The 12,736-nt window shown below is 45.3% G+C and overlaps 1 protein-coding gene across 2 annotated transcripts in view; it reads right to left on the bottom strand.

The window, feature by feature from the left end:
• Window positions 1–484: 484 nt before the first annotated feature.
• PLD1 (phospholipase D1) overlaps window positions 485–12,736 on the bottom strand; it is a 115,597-nt gene continuing 103,345 nt past the window's right edge. The window contains exons 24-28 of one of the 2 annotated variants that reach the window (XM_083739272.1): window positions 9,085–9,238; window positions 8,414–8,528; window positions 5,692–7,446; window positions 2,162–5,591; window positions 485–1,839 (exon numbers count right to left, since the gene is read on the bottom strand). In XM_083739272.1, coding sequence (XP_083595398.1) covers window positions 7,222–7,446; window positions 8,414–8,528; window positions 9,085–9,238 — 494 coding nt within the window. In that variant the 3' untranslated portion in view covers window positions 485–1,839; window positions 2,162–5,591; window positions 5,692–7,221. Of the gene's footprint in view, window positions 1,840–2,161; window positions 7,447–8,413; window positions 8,529–9,084; window positions 9,239–12,736 lie in introns of both variants that reach the window. The other variant, XM_083739271.1, reaches the window with a different exon arrangement.

Consider the following 12,736-nt stretch of genomic DNA (forward strand, 5'->3'; position numbering starts at 1 on the left):
CTCCTGGTTCTGGGACAGCTTGTTGCAGCAGGAGGGGGAGACACCTGTGCCTCTTCCCCTACCTGACTCATCTCTGCTTCTCACTCACCTGCTTCAGCATCTGCCTCTGAGCCTGACATCTCTCTGCCCCAGCCTCTTCCTGCTCCATTACCTCTTCAGCTTCTGACGCCACCTCTTCCCAGTCTTCTCCCTCGTAGTTGTTCCAATCCCCAACTCTGAACCCTCTTTCCTTGGTGGTTCCCCAGTTGGTTCCTCCCACCTTTTCCTCTGCATACAACCAGTCCAAGGCAGGTGTAGGTGTGTGTATAGGAAGTAATCTACTATACAAAAGTAACACATAGCATCCATTGCTTCACTCCTTCCACTCAATCACCAGCATGTGGTCCAGGAAAGCTGCCCAGAAGGGAATAACAGCTCTTGCGCTGAAAAAAGTGTGTGTCCCCCACCCCCCCCAGCTGTAAGAAGAAAGAAGCGACTCTCAAAATGAAGAGCCCGGATGCAATTTTCTTTTCAGATACATTACGTTTTAGTCACAATCACGGAAGAAGGAAAAATAATAATAAAAGCAGCCATTAGCAAGATTAGCAATATCAAAAACAAAACAAAAAACAGAGGACGATTATGAGTCCTTCACAGAAGGCATATTCACAGTGTTCATGTAGTTGCACAGATATTTAGAATTGCCCCAACCCCTCTGAAACACACACACACACACACACACACACACACACACACACACAAAGGTGCAGGTTTGTCTTACTGCTCAGTTAATCCGGAGAAAGTGGTTTGACCAGCCAATTAAAAAGCTAACTTTGTTTTTCTCCCATTATCTCTGCGTCAAGGATGGAGACAAGTAAATTACAATTATTCTTGGCGTCTACATCTATTTTAAGCAACTGCGATGGTGCAAATGGCCCAGCAACAATTGCGGGGGAAACAAAGACGACAGCATGTTTTGTTTTTACTCCTTAAAAGGTCAGGAGGAAAAGAAGTTCTGGATTCCATTTGTCTGTGTGGCTTTTCATTCTGATTCCGCACTGGTTGCAGGATTATTTCGATCAATACTGACTTTTGTCCTTCAACCTCGTGGATTCCTGATTCAGCAGGCTTCAGAGGCTTATCAATTAGAGCAGCAATGGACGAGTTTTCTGGCAAGTCCTCAAAGTAGTGACATGAGTAGTGGTGGTCGGAACAGGATGTCGTCCGGGCCACACAAGCTTCCTCTTTTACTTATTAACTGAAACATTTCTTTTCATCCACATTTGGGTCCCCCAAGGTAGCTAACAATCAGCCACGAGAACAAGTGCAGAAAATTAGCAACCAGTGTTGTGATACAGTATCAGGGATGCAGGCATACCAGTGTAAATAACAGTAGTCATCTTAAAGCATACAATAGGAGAGAAAAGACCTGAAATTATTACTCATGCCAAAAGTGCAGTGGAATAACCTTTCTATATCACACACCTGAAGGCCAACAGAGAAATGAATCACAGAATTGTAGACTTGGAAGGGAACGCAAGGGTCATCTAGTTCAATTCCCTGCAAGGCAGACAAGACTCCCAGGGCAGAGTTCCATAGTCTGGGTGCCACAACCCTGTCCTATGTTTTGGTAGTGGGGAAGCCATGGTGTTCCAGAGGTTGCTGAACTCCCAAATTCCTTCAACCCCAAGCAAGCATGGCCAAGAGATTCTGGCAGGTTCAATGCATGAATAAAGGTACCGAACTTCTTAAAATAAGGAATTGTATGATAAAAACAGATGTTCTATCAGTTGCAATTTTTTTGCATGGTGTTCAGTAGGCCAAGGTTCTGTAAATCATATGGACACTATATGAAGCTATCTGATATACAGTGGTGCCCCGCAAGACGAACGCCTCGCAAGACGGAAAACCCGCTAGGGTTTTCCGTTTTGGAGGCGCTTCGCAAAACGAATTTCCCTATGGGGTTGCTTCGCAAGACAAAAAAATCTTGCGAGTCCCCGCAGGGTTTTTCCGCTTCCCCCCCTTTTCCTAAGCCGCTAAGCCGCTTAACAGCTGATCGCTAGAAGCCGCTAGACCGCTGTAGCGCTAATCCGCTAAGCTGTCAATGGGCTTGCTTCGCAAGACGAAAAAACCGCTAGACGAAGAGAATTGCGGAACGGATTCTTTTTGTCTTGCGAGGCACCACTGTACCTAGTCCAGAATTGCTTGCTCTGACTTGCAGAGCTCTCCCGCCAAGCTGCAGGGATCAGGGATCAAACCCAGGACATTCTGCCTGAAATGCATATAGCTGAGAATAGGGATGGGTAATCTGCCCATTTGGTTTCTTGCACTTCCTCATTTTTTCCAGTCTCTAGCTCATTTTAATTTCCGCACCAGTTTGTCAATTTTTCTTTTTTAAAAATCCTCATGAAGATTCATTAGCGTCTGAGCATGCCTTTCCCCCAATTATAATCCTTTTTTTTGGGGGGGGGTATGTTGCTTTCACTAACAGATGCATCTTCATGCTCACTTTCCCCTAATATGCGCATTATTCTGTACACATTATTTGGTTGGAGAACAGAATAGCAAAATTCAGAGAAGTGTGCATTTCAAAGGAGAGCTGTGGATAGTTTTGAGAAGTGAACATTAGGTAGATTTGTATTACAATGCAAACCAGACTGAATTCGTTCCCCATACCCTACATGGGAAATAAATATATAGATGGAAGCACGAGGGATTCAAAGTCAGCAAAACACTAACAGCCTAATCCAGAAAGGCGAGTCAAGTTGGAATGATTTACCAAGGGGTCCGGACACACTTCAGCAGCAATAAATAGGCATGACTGATTGTGGGTAGTCAGTTAAAAGGAGAATAAAGAATGGATGAACTGGACAAGCAAACTGAACAGATCCACAGTCAGAAAGTTTGCCATGAGATGCCTAGTAGTTTGCTATGGAAGCCTTCGTAAATCTGGCCGTGTGATATAGCAAGCACCCCTATCTAAGGAATCCAATGTTTCAGTGTTATTCTATGAATTAATTTTCATAAATTAAATTTAAACAAAATTTAAATTACAGCACGTTTTGTAGATGGGAGGCACTACACAGGAACATTAATCCATGCCAGTGTTAAAATCGTGGTAACATAGCTAGACCACAACAGATAGCTTTATGGAGCAAATTTACTATACAAGCTTAAATGGCCGTAAACTGGGCATGAGGTCTGCAGTTGAAGCTGCCATTTGTCTAGGCCATGTAATTTTTTTCCAGGACAAGAGTTTGCAGTGGCTATAAAATAATCGAAAGCGCCAACCAAGTTCACAAGCAGTCTATCAATGAACATTATCTTGGTAGTCAAGCTGACCGATAATAACACGCAGGCCAGTAAACCCTTCTCTCTGCAAAACAGCATCCCATGTTTCTTATGGTGAACCTATAGGTCTTCACTTTTCTCTGAAATTATTTGCTTTATATTAGTGACGCTACAGTGCGCCTGATGCAACAGGATTCACCGTGAAGCCTTCAGGCTACAAAGCAAACGCTGCTAACACAGAACCGATAATTCACAACGTGCAACTACAAAGAAGGCTACAAACCACTCGCCCACAAAACAATCACAGCCCAGATTACAGTAGTGGCCATCCTTTGGGGGTCAGCATTCTGGAAGTGAAGTTGGAAGCACCAGATAATGCCCAAGTATGAGACAGTGTAATTGCAACAGTGCCCCTAGTGACTCAGTAAGGTTTTACTTCTAGTCTGCTCAGCCTGAGCAGCAGTGTACTATGAGAGTGGCAGACAGGATTGCATGCTTCTCTCCTGTTCTCTTTCCTTGTGCCACCCCTGACCTAGAACGGGGGTCACCGACCGCCTTCGGGCCGGTGGACTTTTTTAGAATTTCAAGAAAGTGCCGTGGATGCCAGTTACAAAATGGCTGCTGTGGGGGGTGTGACTGTTGAAGATTCATTCCCCGTGTCTGCAGTTATGGGATTTTTGTCTATCACATGGTGTATGTTTTGACTCCACAGTGTGGGAAGTGACGGAGACAGGATGTTTGTGTTACTGTGTTCTGTGAAGTGGGACTATTGTCCTTTGTTCATTCTCTCTTTGCTGTCTGATGCTGGAGAGAGAGGGAGCCATGTTGCAGTGCTCAGTGTGTGTTTATATGTAAATAAAGTAGATTAGCCAAAATGCTGAGTTGCCGAGTTCTGTTATGCAACTGTGCAAACTCTGCAGATCCCAAAGTGTGCTGATGTTTCTTGGCATCAGTCGCTGTGATGTTCGGGCTGAAGAAAGCTTTTGAAGCTCCCGAACGATCGACTAGGAGGGGGAGAACATGCCAGTCGGGCATGTGTCTCTGCCAGGGTCCTACTAGAGAGCAGGGGATCCTAACAGTGGCATCATGGTTTCGAAGTAGGAGAGGCTGAGCCAGTGCAAACAGGAACTGAAGAGGAAGAACAAACTGTCTTTCACGTATTGCGGATTTTTGTGGGGTCATGTACTGGGACCTTCCACGGGCGCCATGGGGAGGGGGTGGATACTGGCAGATGCCATGTTGCCGACCCCTGGCCTGGAAATATGCAGAATAGCGTTGGCTGAACCGAAAGCTCCATGGCGTCCCAATTCCATCTACAACAGAGCCTTCACATCACAGTAGTCCTCTGAATCAACCCGATTCCCCAGCAATTATCCCCAAAGTCCACTTGCAAATAGCAGCAGCAGCAGAACGAATTCGAAAGCCGACACTTCCTGAGAAATCGTAAGCCATGGAGAGCACGCCACAGAGACATACATTAGCCATGCAGTTTTCTCTCCTAAAAGGATGCTGTGCATAAATTACTGAACCATCACGACAGACGTCTAATTCACCGTCGGCAAAGAAGGCATGTGATTTCTGCCCATGCTATGGATTAGCAGCATGAAATGCCAGGCACTGTATAGCAACTTGAAACTAAGTCGGGCAGCAGGCCTGCCCTTGAGGAATGTTAAGTGTTTTCTTATTTATCAGCATAATGCAAAGCACTAGACTGTCCTCCGCCTAATGAAATTGCTTACTATACAGACAACAAGGTGCTTGAAATGAAGATGGAGGTGCCAGTTATGTTTCAGGTGGGAGTCTATATATATAAAAAACCCCTGTCATAATCTTTTACAGCTAAAGGATATAGTACAACATCATTTATCTTATTCTCCCCAGCGGGTGACTGCATATCTCGAATCAGAATTGCCCGTGACTGCCGAATTGCAGTCTCCTTTACTGATGGTGGCCTTAAATAAATAAGGTAAAGGTAAAGGACCCCTGGACGGTTAAGTCCAGTCAAAGGCGACTATGGGGTACTACGCTCATCTTGCTTCAGGCTGAGGAAGCCGGAGTCCGCAGACAGCTTTCCAGGTCATAAATACTACCACTCAGGCTTTGGGGCCTTGTCTGGACAAGGGAGCAGTCCTCCTTGGGCACCAGCTACAGCATCTGTCAGGTCTCCAGTTGCTGGCGCCCAAAGCATCTTTGCATCCCATGGTGACTGGCTGTGCTCCAGGAAGCCATCGCATGGGGAAGAAGGGGATCCATACTGGAGGTCCTTTACTAAAAAGGGCACGACTTAAATGACATTATGCAGCACAATGGATAACCAAGAACTTGAAGAAGAGTTTGGATTTGATATCCCGCTTTATCACTACCCTAAGGAGTCTCATGGGACGCGGGTGGTGCTGCGGGTTAAACCACATAGCCTAGGACATGCTGATCAGAAGGTGAGTAGTTTGAATCCCCACGACGGGTTGAGCTCCCGTTGCTCGGTCCCTGCTCCTGCCAACCTAGCAGTTCAAAAGCACGTCAAGTGCAAGTAGATAAATCGGTATCGCTCCGGTGGGAAGGTAAACGGCGCTTCCATGTGCTGCTCTGGTTTGCCAGAAGCGGCTTAGTCATGATGTCCACATGACCTGGAAGTTGTATGCTGGCTCCCTCGGCCAATAAAGCGAGATGAGCGCCGCAACCCCAGAGTTGGTCACGACTGGACCTAATGGTCAGGGGTCCCTTTACCTTTAAGGAGTCTCAAAGCGGCTAACAATCTCCTTTCCCTTCCTCCCCCACAACAAACACTCTGTGAGGTGAGTGGGGCTGAGAGACTTCAAAGGAGTGTGGCTAGCCCAAGGTCACCCAGCAGCTGCATGTGGAGGAGTGGGGAAGTGAACCCGGTTCACCAAATTACGAGTCTACCACTCTTAACCACTACACCACACTGGCTCTCACACTTGGTGGTGTTGACCCTTCACTGCCAGCACCCTTGCTGCTGGGGGACTGTGCACCCTGGCGATCCACGGCGTCAAAAGCGCTTTTATGCAAACCAGTGCATTAAACAGTGGAAACTAAGCCTAAGTGTTGCCTCCAAATGTTCCAGCCCATACTGATGTAATGGGACGCATGCAAGCACTCCAAAACTAGAAGCATTTTCTTGCTGTAAACACAGCACTGAAGAGCTGAGTGCCAACAGACAGACAGTGACCACAGTCATGGCCCAAAGTGGCAGCGTGCAGTGTTTTCTCAGAAGTCAATTTACAGAATTCCCCCCCCCCCGTGCGCAAAAAACAGGAGTCTAAAAAAAAAGAAAGAAATAAATTCTAGCTAGGTAGCCTAGGGCCAAAGATTTAACCAACTGCTATAGCCCACAATCCACCACGGGTGTAATAATTACATTGACAGTACATGCATATTCGCAGCAAATAACTCCGTGTTCTGTGCACAGCTCATAACAGACACATGGGTGCAAATTCACTTTGTCTAGTGCAAGAGGTACTTCCTTGGAAGTGGTGGCCTTAGTTATTGTTGTGGCAAGTGGTTGCCAAACATTCTCCAGTGTAAAAGACAGGTGGGACGAACAGGCGCTTTCTCCCAGTTCTTTATGGCAATGAGTTTCTGAATTCTCTTTGAGGCCATCGGCCAAGCAGAGCAAGCATGCATGGAATAAGTGGCGTCTTGCAATGTGACTTGTGGTCTTTCAAGAAAGTGGTTTGCAATTCTCTTCCTTCCTGGGTTGCTTAATTGCAAATCCTCTTTTATCCGTGAGCAGAACTTGTCAGTTATCGGTTGCTTTCGACATTTCGCCCTGCTACACTGTTGTTTTCTCTGAAGCTCTTCCACCAAAAGGCACTTTTGGATCGGTGCAGACTTGGCAAAAACATCCCATGCAACCACAATCGATTCAGCAGATCTCCAGAGAACCCTGTTTTTGCTTTTTGTGTTCTTAAATCCAACATATGCTGGATCCTCTTATGTCCAAGTCTCCATGGGCACCATCGATTCTTTTGTCCCGACGGAGGGAAGCAAATTCTCTTCTTGCAGGAAACCAAAGGGGAACTGAACTAAAAACCCATGGATCTTTTTGAGTTCTTCTGCTGCTTTGGCAGGATTTTCGCAAGCGAGCTTCGGCTTAGTGATGTACTCCCGTAACTTGGCCAAGCTAGTTACTTCGTCATTGGGAAGGCTTCGGAAAACCTAGTTCAAGAGATGGATGAAGAAAAGGAATGTGAGCACAGAAGTCTTTCCAAAGGCCCATCTACACCAGAGACTTACGGTATTCAAGGGGCTTAATGGGCACCACCTCTCCCCACGGAACTGCAGGTCTGTGCCAAGGGCTAGGGATCTCAAACAGACAACCGAAATCTGTCAGCTTTGGTTTTTCTCCTTTTCCCAAACATATGTTCAGTTCTCCATATTTACATATCAGTTTGCAAATGTTTTCCCTCACCTGGTAAAATAACTCAACATTTAGTATGGTTTTCTCCTAATATACATGTTTGGCTTAATATATATACTTTTGCAAAGCCATTTCCCCCAGTGCAATGCATTTTGTATGCTATTTTCACAAACATAAGCCTTTTTATGCATACTTTATCCACGTATGTGTACTTCTGTACATGCTTCTTGGCTGGAGAACAGCGCTGCCCAATTCAGAGAAGTACGAATTTCAAAGGATAGCTGTGTTTGGTTCACATATTCTTTTGGAAAGCGCAATTATATATGTTTGCCTTTTAATGTGAACTGAATTGCATTCCTCCCCCCTTTCTAGTACTCACATCAAACTACAGTTCCCAAGATTCCTTGGGTGAATCCATGTTAAAGTTCATACACACATTTTGACTGATTTTAAGTTACTCACCCAGTTCACTACAGAGGAAAACCTGAAACGTACCCCTGGGTTTCTGCAACTATTTTCCAGACAAAACTGAAAACTACCAAACTCTGCTAAATCTAACAGCAGATAAGGGCACAGAGCCCAGCTTCTTGGGGCTCAATGCCCCCAAAGCGGTTACTCTAACCCTCCCTGCTGCTCAGAGTATCTTGTGGAAGGTTCTAGAAGAATTGCCCCTCCTTTAAATGCCCCACCCACAAAGCGAGGGCTCTCTATTCTCCTTCATAACTTTCACGAAGGAAGAGTGGAACGCAGGAGTAAATATATCACCTTATCATATATAGTGGCGTTGCGTGCAGCCGTTGCAACCCACACTTCCTTGAAGAATTTGTCGCAGACAGGATCCTGGATATCATTAGGGTCTGTTGAACTGCCAAGGACAACTCTGAGAATTGGGGGAAGATGAAAAAAGAAGGGTATGGGATTTATACACTATTGGAGACATAAAGAATTATGCCCAAACCTCACCACACGAACGCCTGATTCAGATATCCAAACAGATGGAAGTTTGCCCACTTCCTTACTTATTTGTGCTTTGCTGGTCAGCGGCAACCATTTTTGGGCAGAAATCATGTGGGGAGAGAGGGAGGGAGATGGACAAATCAGTTTTTCCTTTGTCTCTCTTTTGCTAGTTGGCTGCAGCCATTTCAGGAAGAAACCATGGAGGGTCAGCGGGGAGAGACTGAATAAATCACAGATTAGAAATGTTCCCATAGGAATCAATGGAAATTGTGGACTCGTTAAGTGAACAGTCGCTTAATGAATGATCTCCTGGGAATGCATTGTGTTTGGTAAGCAGGACCTGTATGTACTTACTACTGGGCAAACATGGATAGGATTGCACTCCAAACCTCATATTATGAAACCATTTATTTTCGCCTTCTTCTTAAGTTGGGTTGCAGCCCTACTTTTAACAAAGCAGCTTTGGGCTGCGGTGGTACCTGAAGCACTGAAGGCGGAGAGACTGAGCAAACCGCCCCGCTTTGTAGCCTTCTCCGTCCATCACTGAAGGAAGGGTGTCTGTATCCTGCACGATGACGGCCATTTCGCTGTCTCGCTTGCCCAGCATACTGCGGTCGTTGATGTTAGCAGAGCCTATGGAAGACATTGGGAGGGAGAAAGGAAGAGACACAGAAACATGGTTTGTGTAAGTTACTGCTTTAAAGTGGCTCAAAAGGACCACCTGGCAATTGACCAAACAAATGGCGCTCATATTTCAGATTGCACTGCAGCACAGATTACGAGACCTATAATAATAATTCAATTTATATCCCAGCGCAGCCTCTGTAGGATGTTTCGTCTTCACAGAACATATTTGTTGTTGGATTGAGAATAGGATAAGCACTGGCAATAAGTTACCCCTCTTTGTGGTTGTCAAGGGACAGGCATGGAAGTGTTTACAAAAGGGTTTCTTTTAAAACAATGTTTCCCAAACTTGGCTGTTTTTGGACTACAATTCCCATCATCCCTGACCCTTGGTCCTGCTAGCTAGGGATGATGGGTGTTGTAGTCCAAAAAACAGGCCTAAGTTTGGGAAACACTGTTTTGAAACCTACAAAGGTTGCAACGTTGGTTGTGATGTGGATCCTTATCTACAGAGGAGAGTCCTCCATCTGGTCCTAGTGCAATTTAAAAGAATCCCCAAAAAGGAAGAGCGGCAGGGAACCTGAAGCCACCCATCACTAGTAGGTACACAGGTCACCTGGCCATAGTCTTCTTCACTACAGCAAGATGCATAGTAAAATTACAATAAGGTAAAGGTAAAGGAACCCCTGACCATTAGGTCCAGTTGTGGCCAACTCTGGGGTTGCGGCACTCATCTTGCTTTACTGGCCGAGGGAGCCGGCGTACAGCTTCCGGGTCATGTGGCCAGCATGACTAAGCTGCTTCTAGCGAACCAGAGCAGCACACGGAAACGCCGTTTACCTTCCCACCGGGGCGGTATCTATTTATCTACTTGCACTTTGACGTGCTTTCGAACTGCTAGGTGGGCAGGAGCTGGGACCAAACAATGGGTGCTCACCCCGTTGCGGGGATTCAAACCACTGACCTTCGGATTGGCAAGTCCTAGGCTCTGTGGTTTAACCCATAGCGCCACCTGTGTCCCGTGGAAATTACAATAATCGTTGCTAAATGTGCATGTGTATATGAGCTTATGGAAATTGGTAACTGTTTCTTTAAAAACATCTCTTTTTATGTAAGTGGTCACCCAAGACCCCCTTCTATATGCTGTGTCTCATTCCTGGTCTCCAGACATCTTTTTACCAACCAAAGAACTAACGAATACCTGCAAAATCTGTTTTGATGGGCAACAATGCCTCCATCGCACTACCTTCAGCTTTTATTAAAACTATCCACAGGGCCACATAAGTTCTCCAACCAGCTGAAAACTCTTCCTTTCACCAGCAGGCAACAGAGCAGTGGAGGCTGAATTACCTCTGCTGATTTGTGCAAACTCTGAAGGCGACCAGTATAAATGCCTTGTGAACATTATCCACAATTGGAGGAACGGGGGCTCTGGACATGAAGATCTGTTAAGGCAGCCCTGATGTCAAAGCCAGCTCCTAGCATAAAGAATCAAAACCCCATAAAACAGCCAATGACACCGTGGGGAGAAGAAGAAGCAGGAGAGCAGGAAAAAGAGTAAGACATTCCACATGCTTCATAAACTCCAGCATATGAGAGGTTAAACAATTCTCAATCCAAATGAAGAAGAAAAAAGTCTGGAGCTTAATTTCTCCAGCAGCTCCAAGCTGTTTCTGCAGAGCGATGCAACTACACTGTAAGACCGAAATGTCTGCTAGGTAGAAAAAAAAAATTGCCTAAAGCGGAACATGGGAAATGTTGCGGTAGCTGTCAATGTTGCTGCTTTTTGTGAGGCCAGCAGCCCAGTGTCACAGGGATCTATTCATCCATCCCAGGGACAAGGAAGTAGTGTTTGCTTCATCTGAGAAGCATATAGACAGGATACGCACCAATTGGAAACAAGGCAAGGATGCCTGCCCCAAAACATTTGCAGACACAAACAGGATTGAAAACGTGTCACATATGACTGCCCTGATAGCATCATGAACACAAAACAGCATGAATGCACAATAAAATAGAGATATGCAGGGGCCCGGGAAAGTAACTATTTCCAGTCCTTTAAAAATAACTAACAAGACACAGGAGGCTGCAATCAGAAAGGGGAGGTGCACCTTAACACTCTGCCCATTTTCATACTAAAAACTGAACCCTCCCTTCAGCTATATGGTTTGGTTTTTTTTAAATCCACAGAGGAAAAGCCAAAACATATTTTCCCTGCAGGTGAAAAAGTAGGGATTTTGAGCAAAATACGCTTAGAGGAAAAAAGGTTCAAAGCTTTGCCCCAGTCTTCAAACCATTCCTGTCATATCACTGTGTCACTGATCAAATCCAAGGTTTTTGTGTGTGGATGTTTTTAATTAAAATAACTGAACTGTGTGTCAAAACAAAAAAAAATCCTTCTGTGTATCTGAAGAAGTGTGCATGCACACGAAAGCTCATACCAAGAACTAACTTAGTTGGTCTTTAAGGTGCTACTGGAAGGATTTTTTTTTGTTTTGACTATGGCAGACCAACACGGCTACCTATCTGTAACCTGAACTGTGTGTGTCTCCTGTGCAAAGTCTAGTTTGGTTCTGACTCAGCCTTGGTTACCTGCTCCAATATTTTAGCCTCATTAGTAATATAATAATAATAAATTTTATTTATATCCTGCCCTCCCTAGCCGAAGCCGGGCTCAGGGTGGCTAACAACAATAAAATAGTACAACATTCTAAAATTATTTCATTATAAAATTAATTCAAATCAAATTGACCTCCTTGGCTTACACAGCATTGCTGGATCAGGAAATTATGGTGTTTTAAGGCAAAAAAAATCATGAAACCCACCTCCATGATGAGACTCCCCCCCCCCCCAAAGACTCTAGCCTTCTCTTTAAAGGTAAAGGTAAAGGACCACTGACAGTTAAGTCCAGTCGCGAACGACTCTGGGGTTGCAGCCCTCATCTCGCTTTACTGGCCGAGTGAGCCGATGCTTGTCCGCAGACAGTTTTTCCAGGTCATGTGGCCAGCAAGACTAAGCCACTTCTGGCGAAACCAGAACAGTGCACAGAAACGCTGTTTACCTTTCTGCCGGAGTGGTACCTATTTATCTACTTGAACTTTGACATGTTTTCGAACTGTTAGGTTGGCAGTCACTGGGACTGAACAATGGCAGCGCCACCCACGTCCCAGCCTTCTCTTTAACGTTACTCAAAAACATTTCTTTGAGGGAAGCCTTTTCAGCTCCACTTAATGCCAGCCATGTAAGAAACACCTTCCAGAGGTGTGTCTTCCTTTGCTTCAGTGGATGATTTGTTTACAACTATCCAGGTGTTCTCATTGAGGTTGTGTTAATGTGCTGCACATCACTCTGGGTAGTTTTCATTAAAATTGAGAAACATTTAAGTAATACAATAAGCAAGCTACTCTGTGTCAGGAGTGTGTGCAGGAGCCAGGCCCTGTGACCAGTAAGGCTTTGCAGGACTGGGGCCTTCCGAAGTTTGTTCTGGAGAGGCAAGGTGAGGCCGCT

Source organism: Podarcis gaigeae, assembly GCF_964106915.1.
Source record: "Podarcis gaigeae genome assembly, chromosome: 5".
In the NCBI taxonomy this organism is placed as follows: Eukaryota; Metazoa; Chordata; class Lepidosauria; order Squamata; family Lacertidae; genus Podarcis; species Podarcis gaigeae.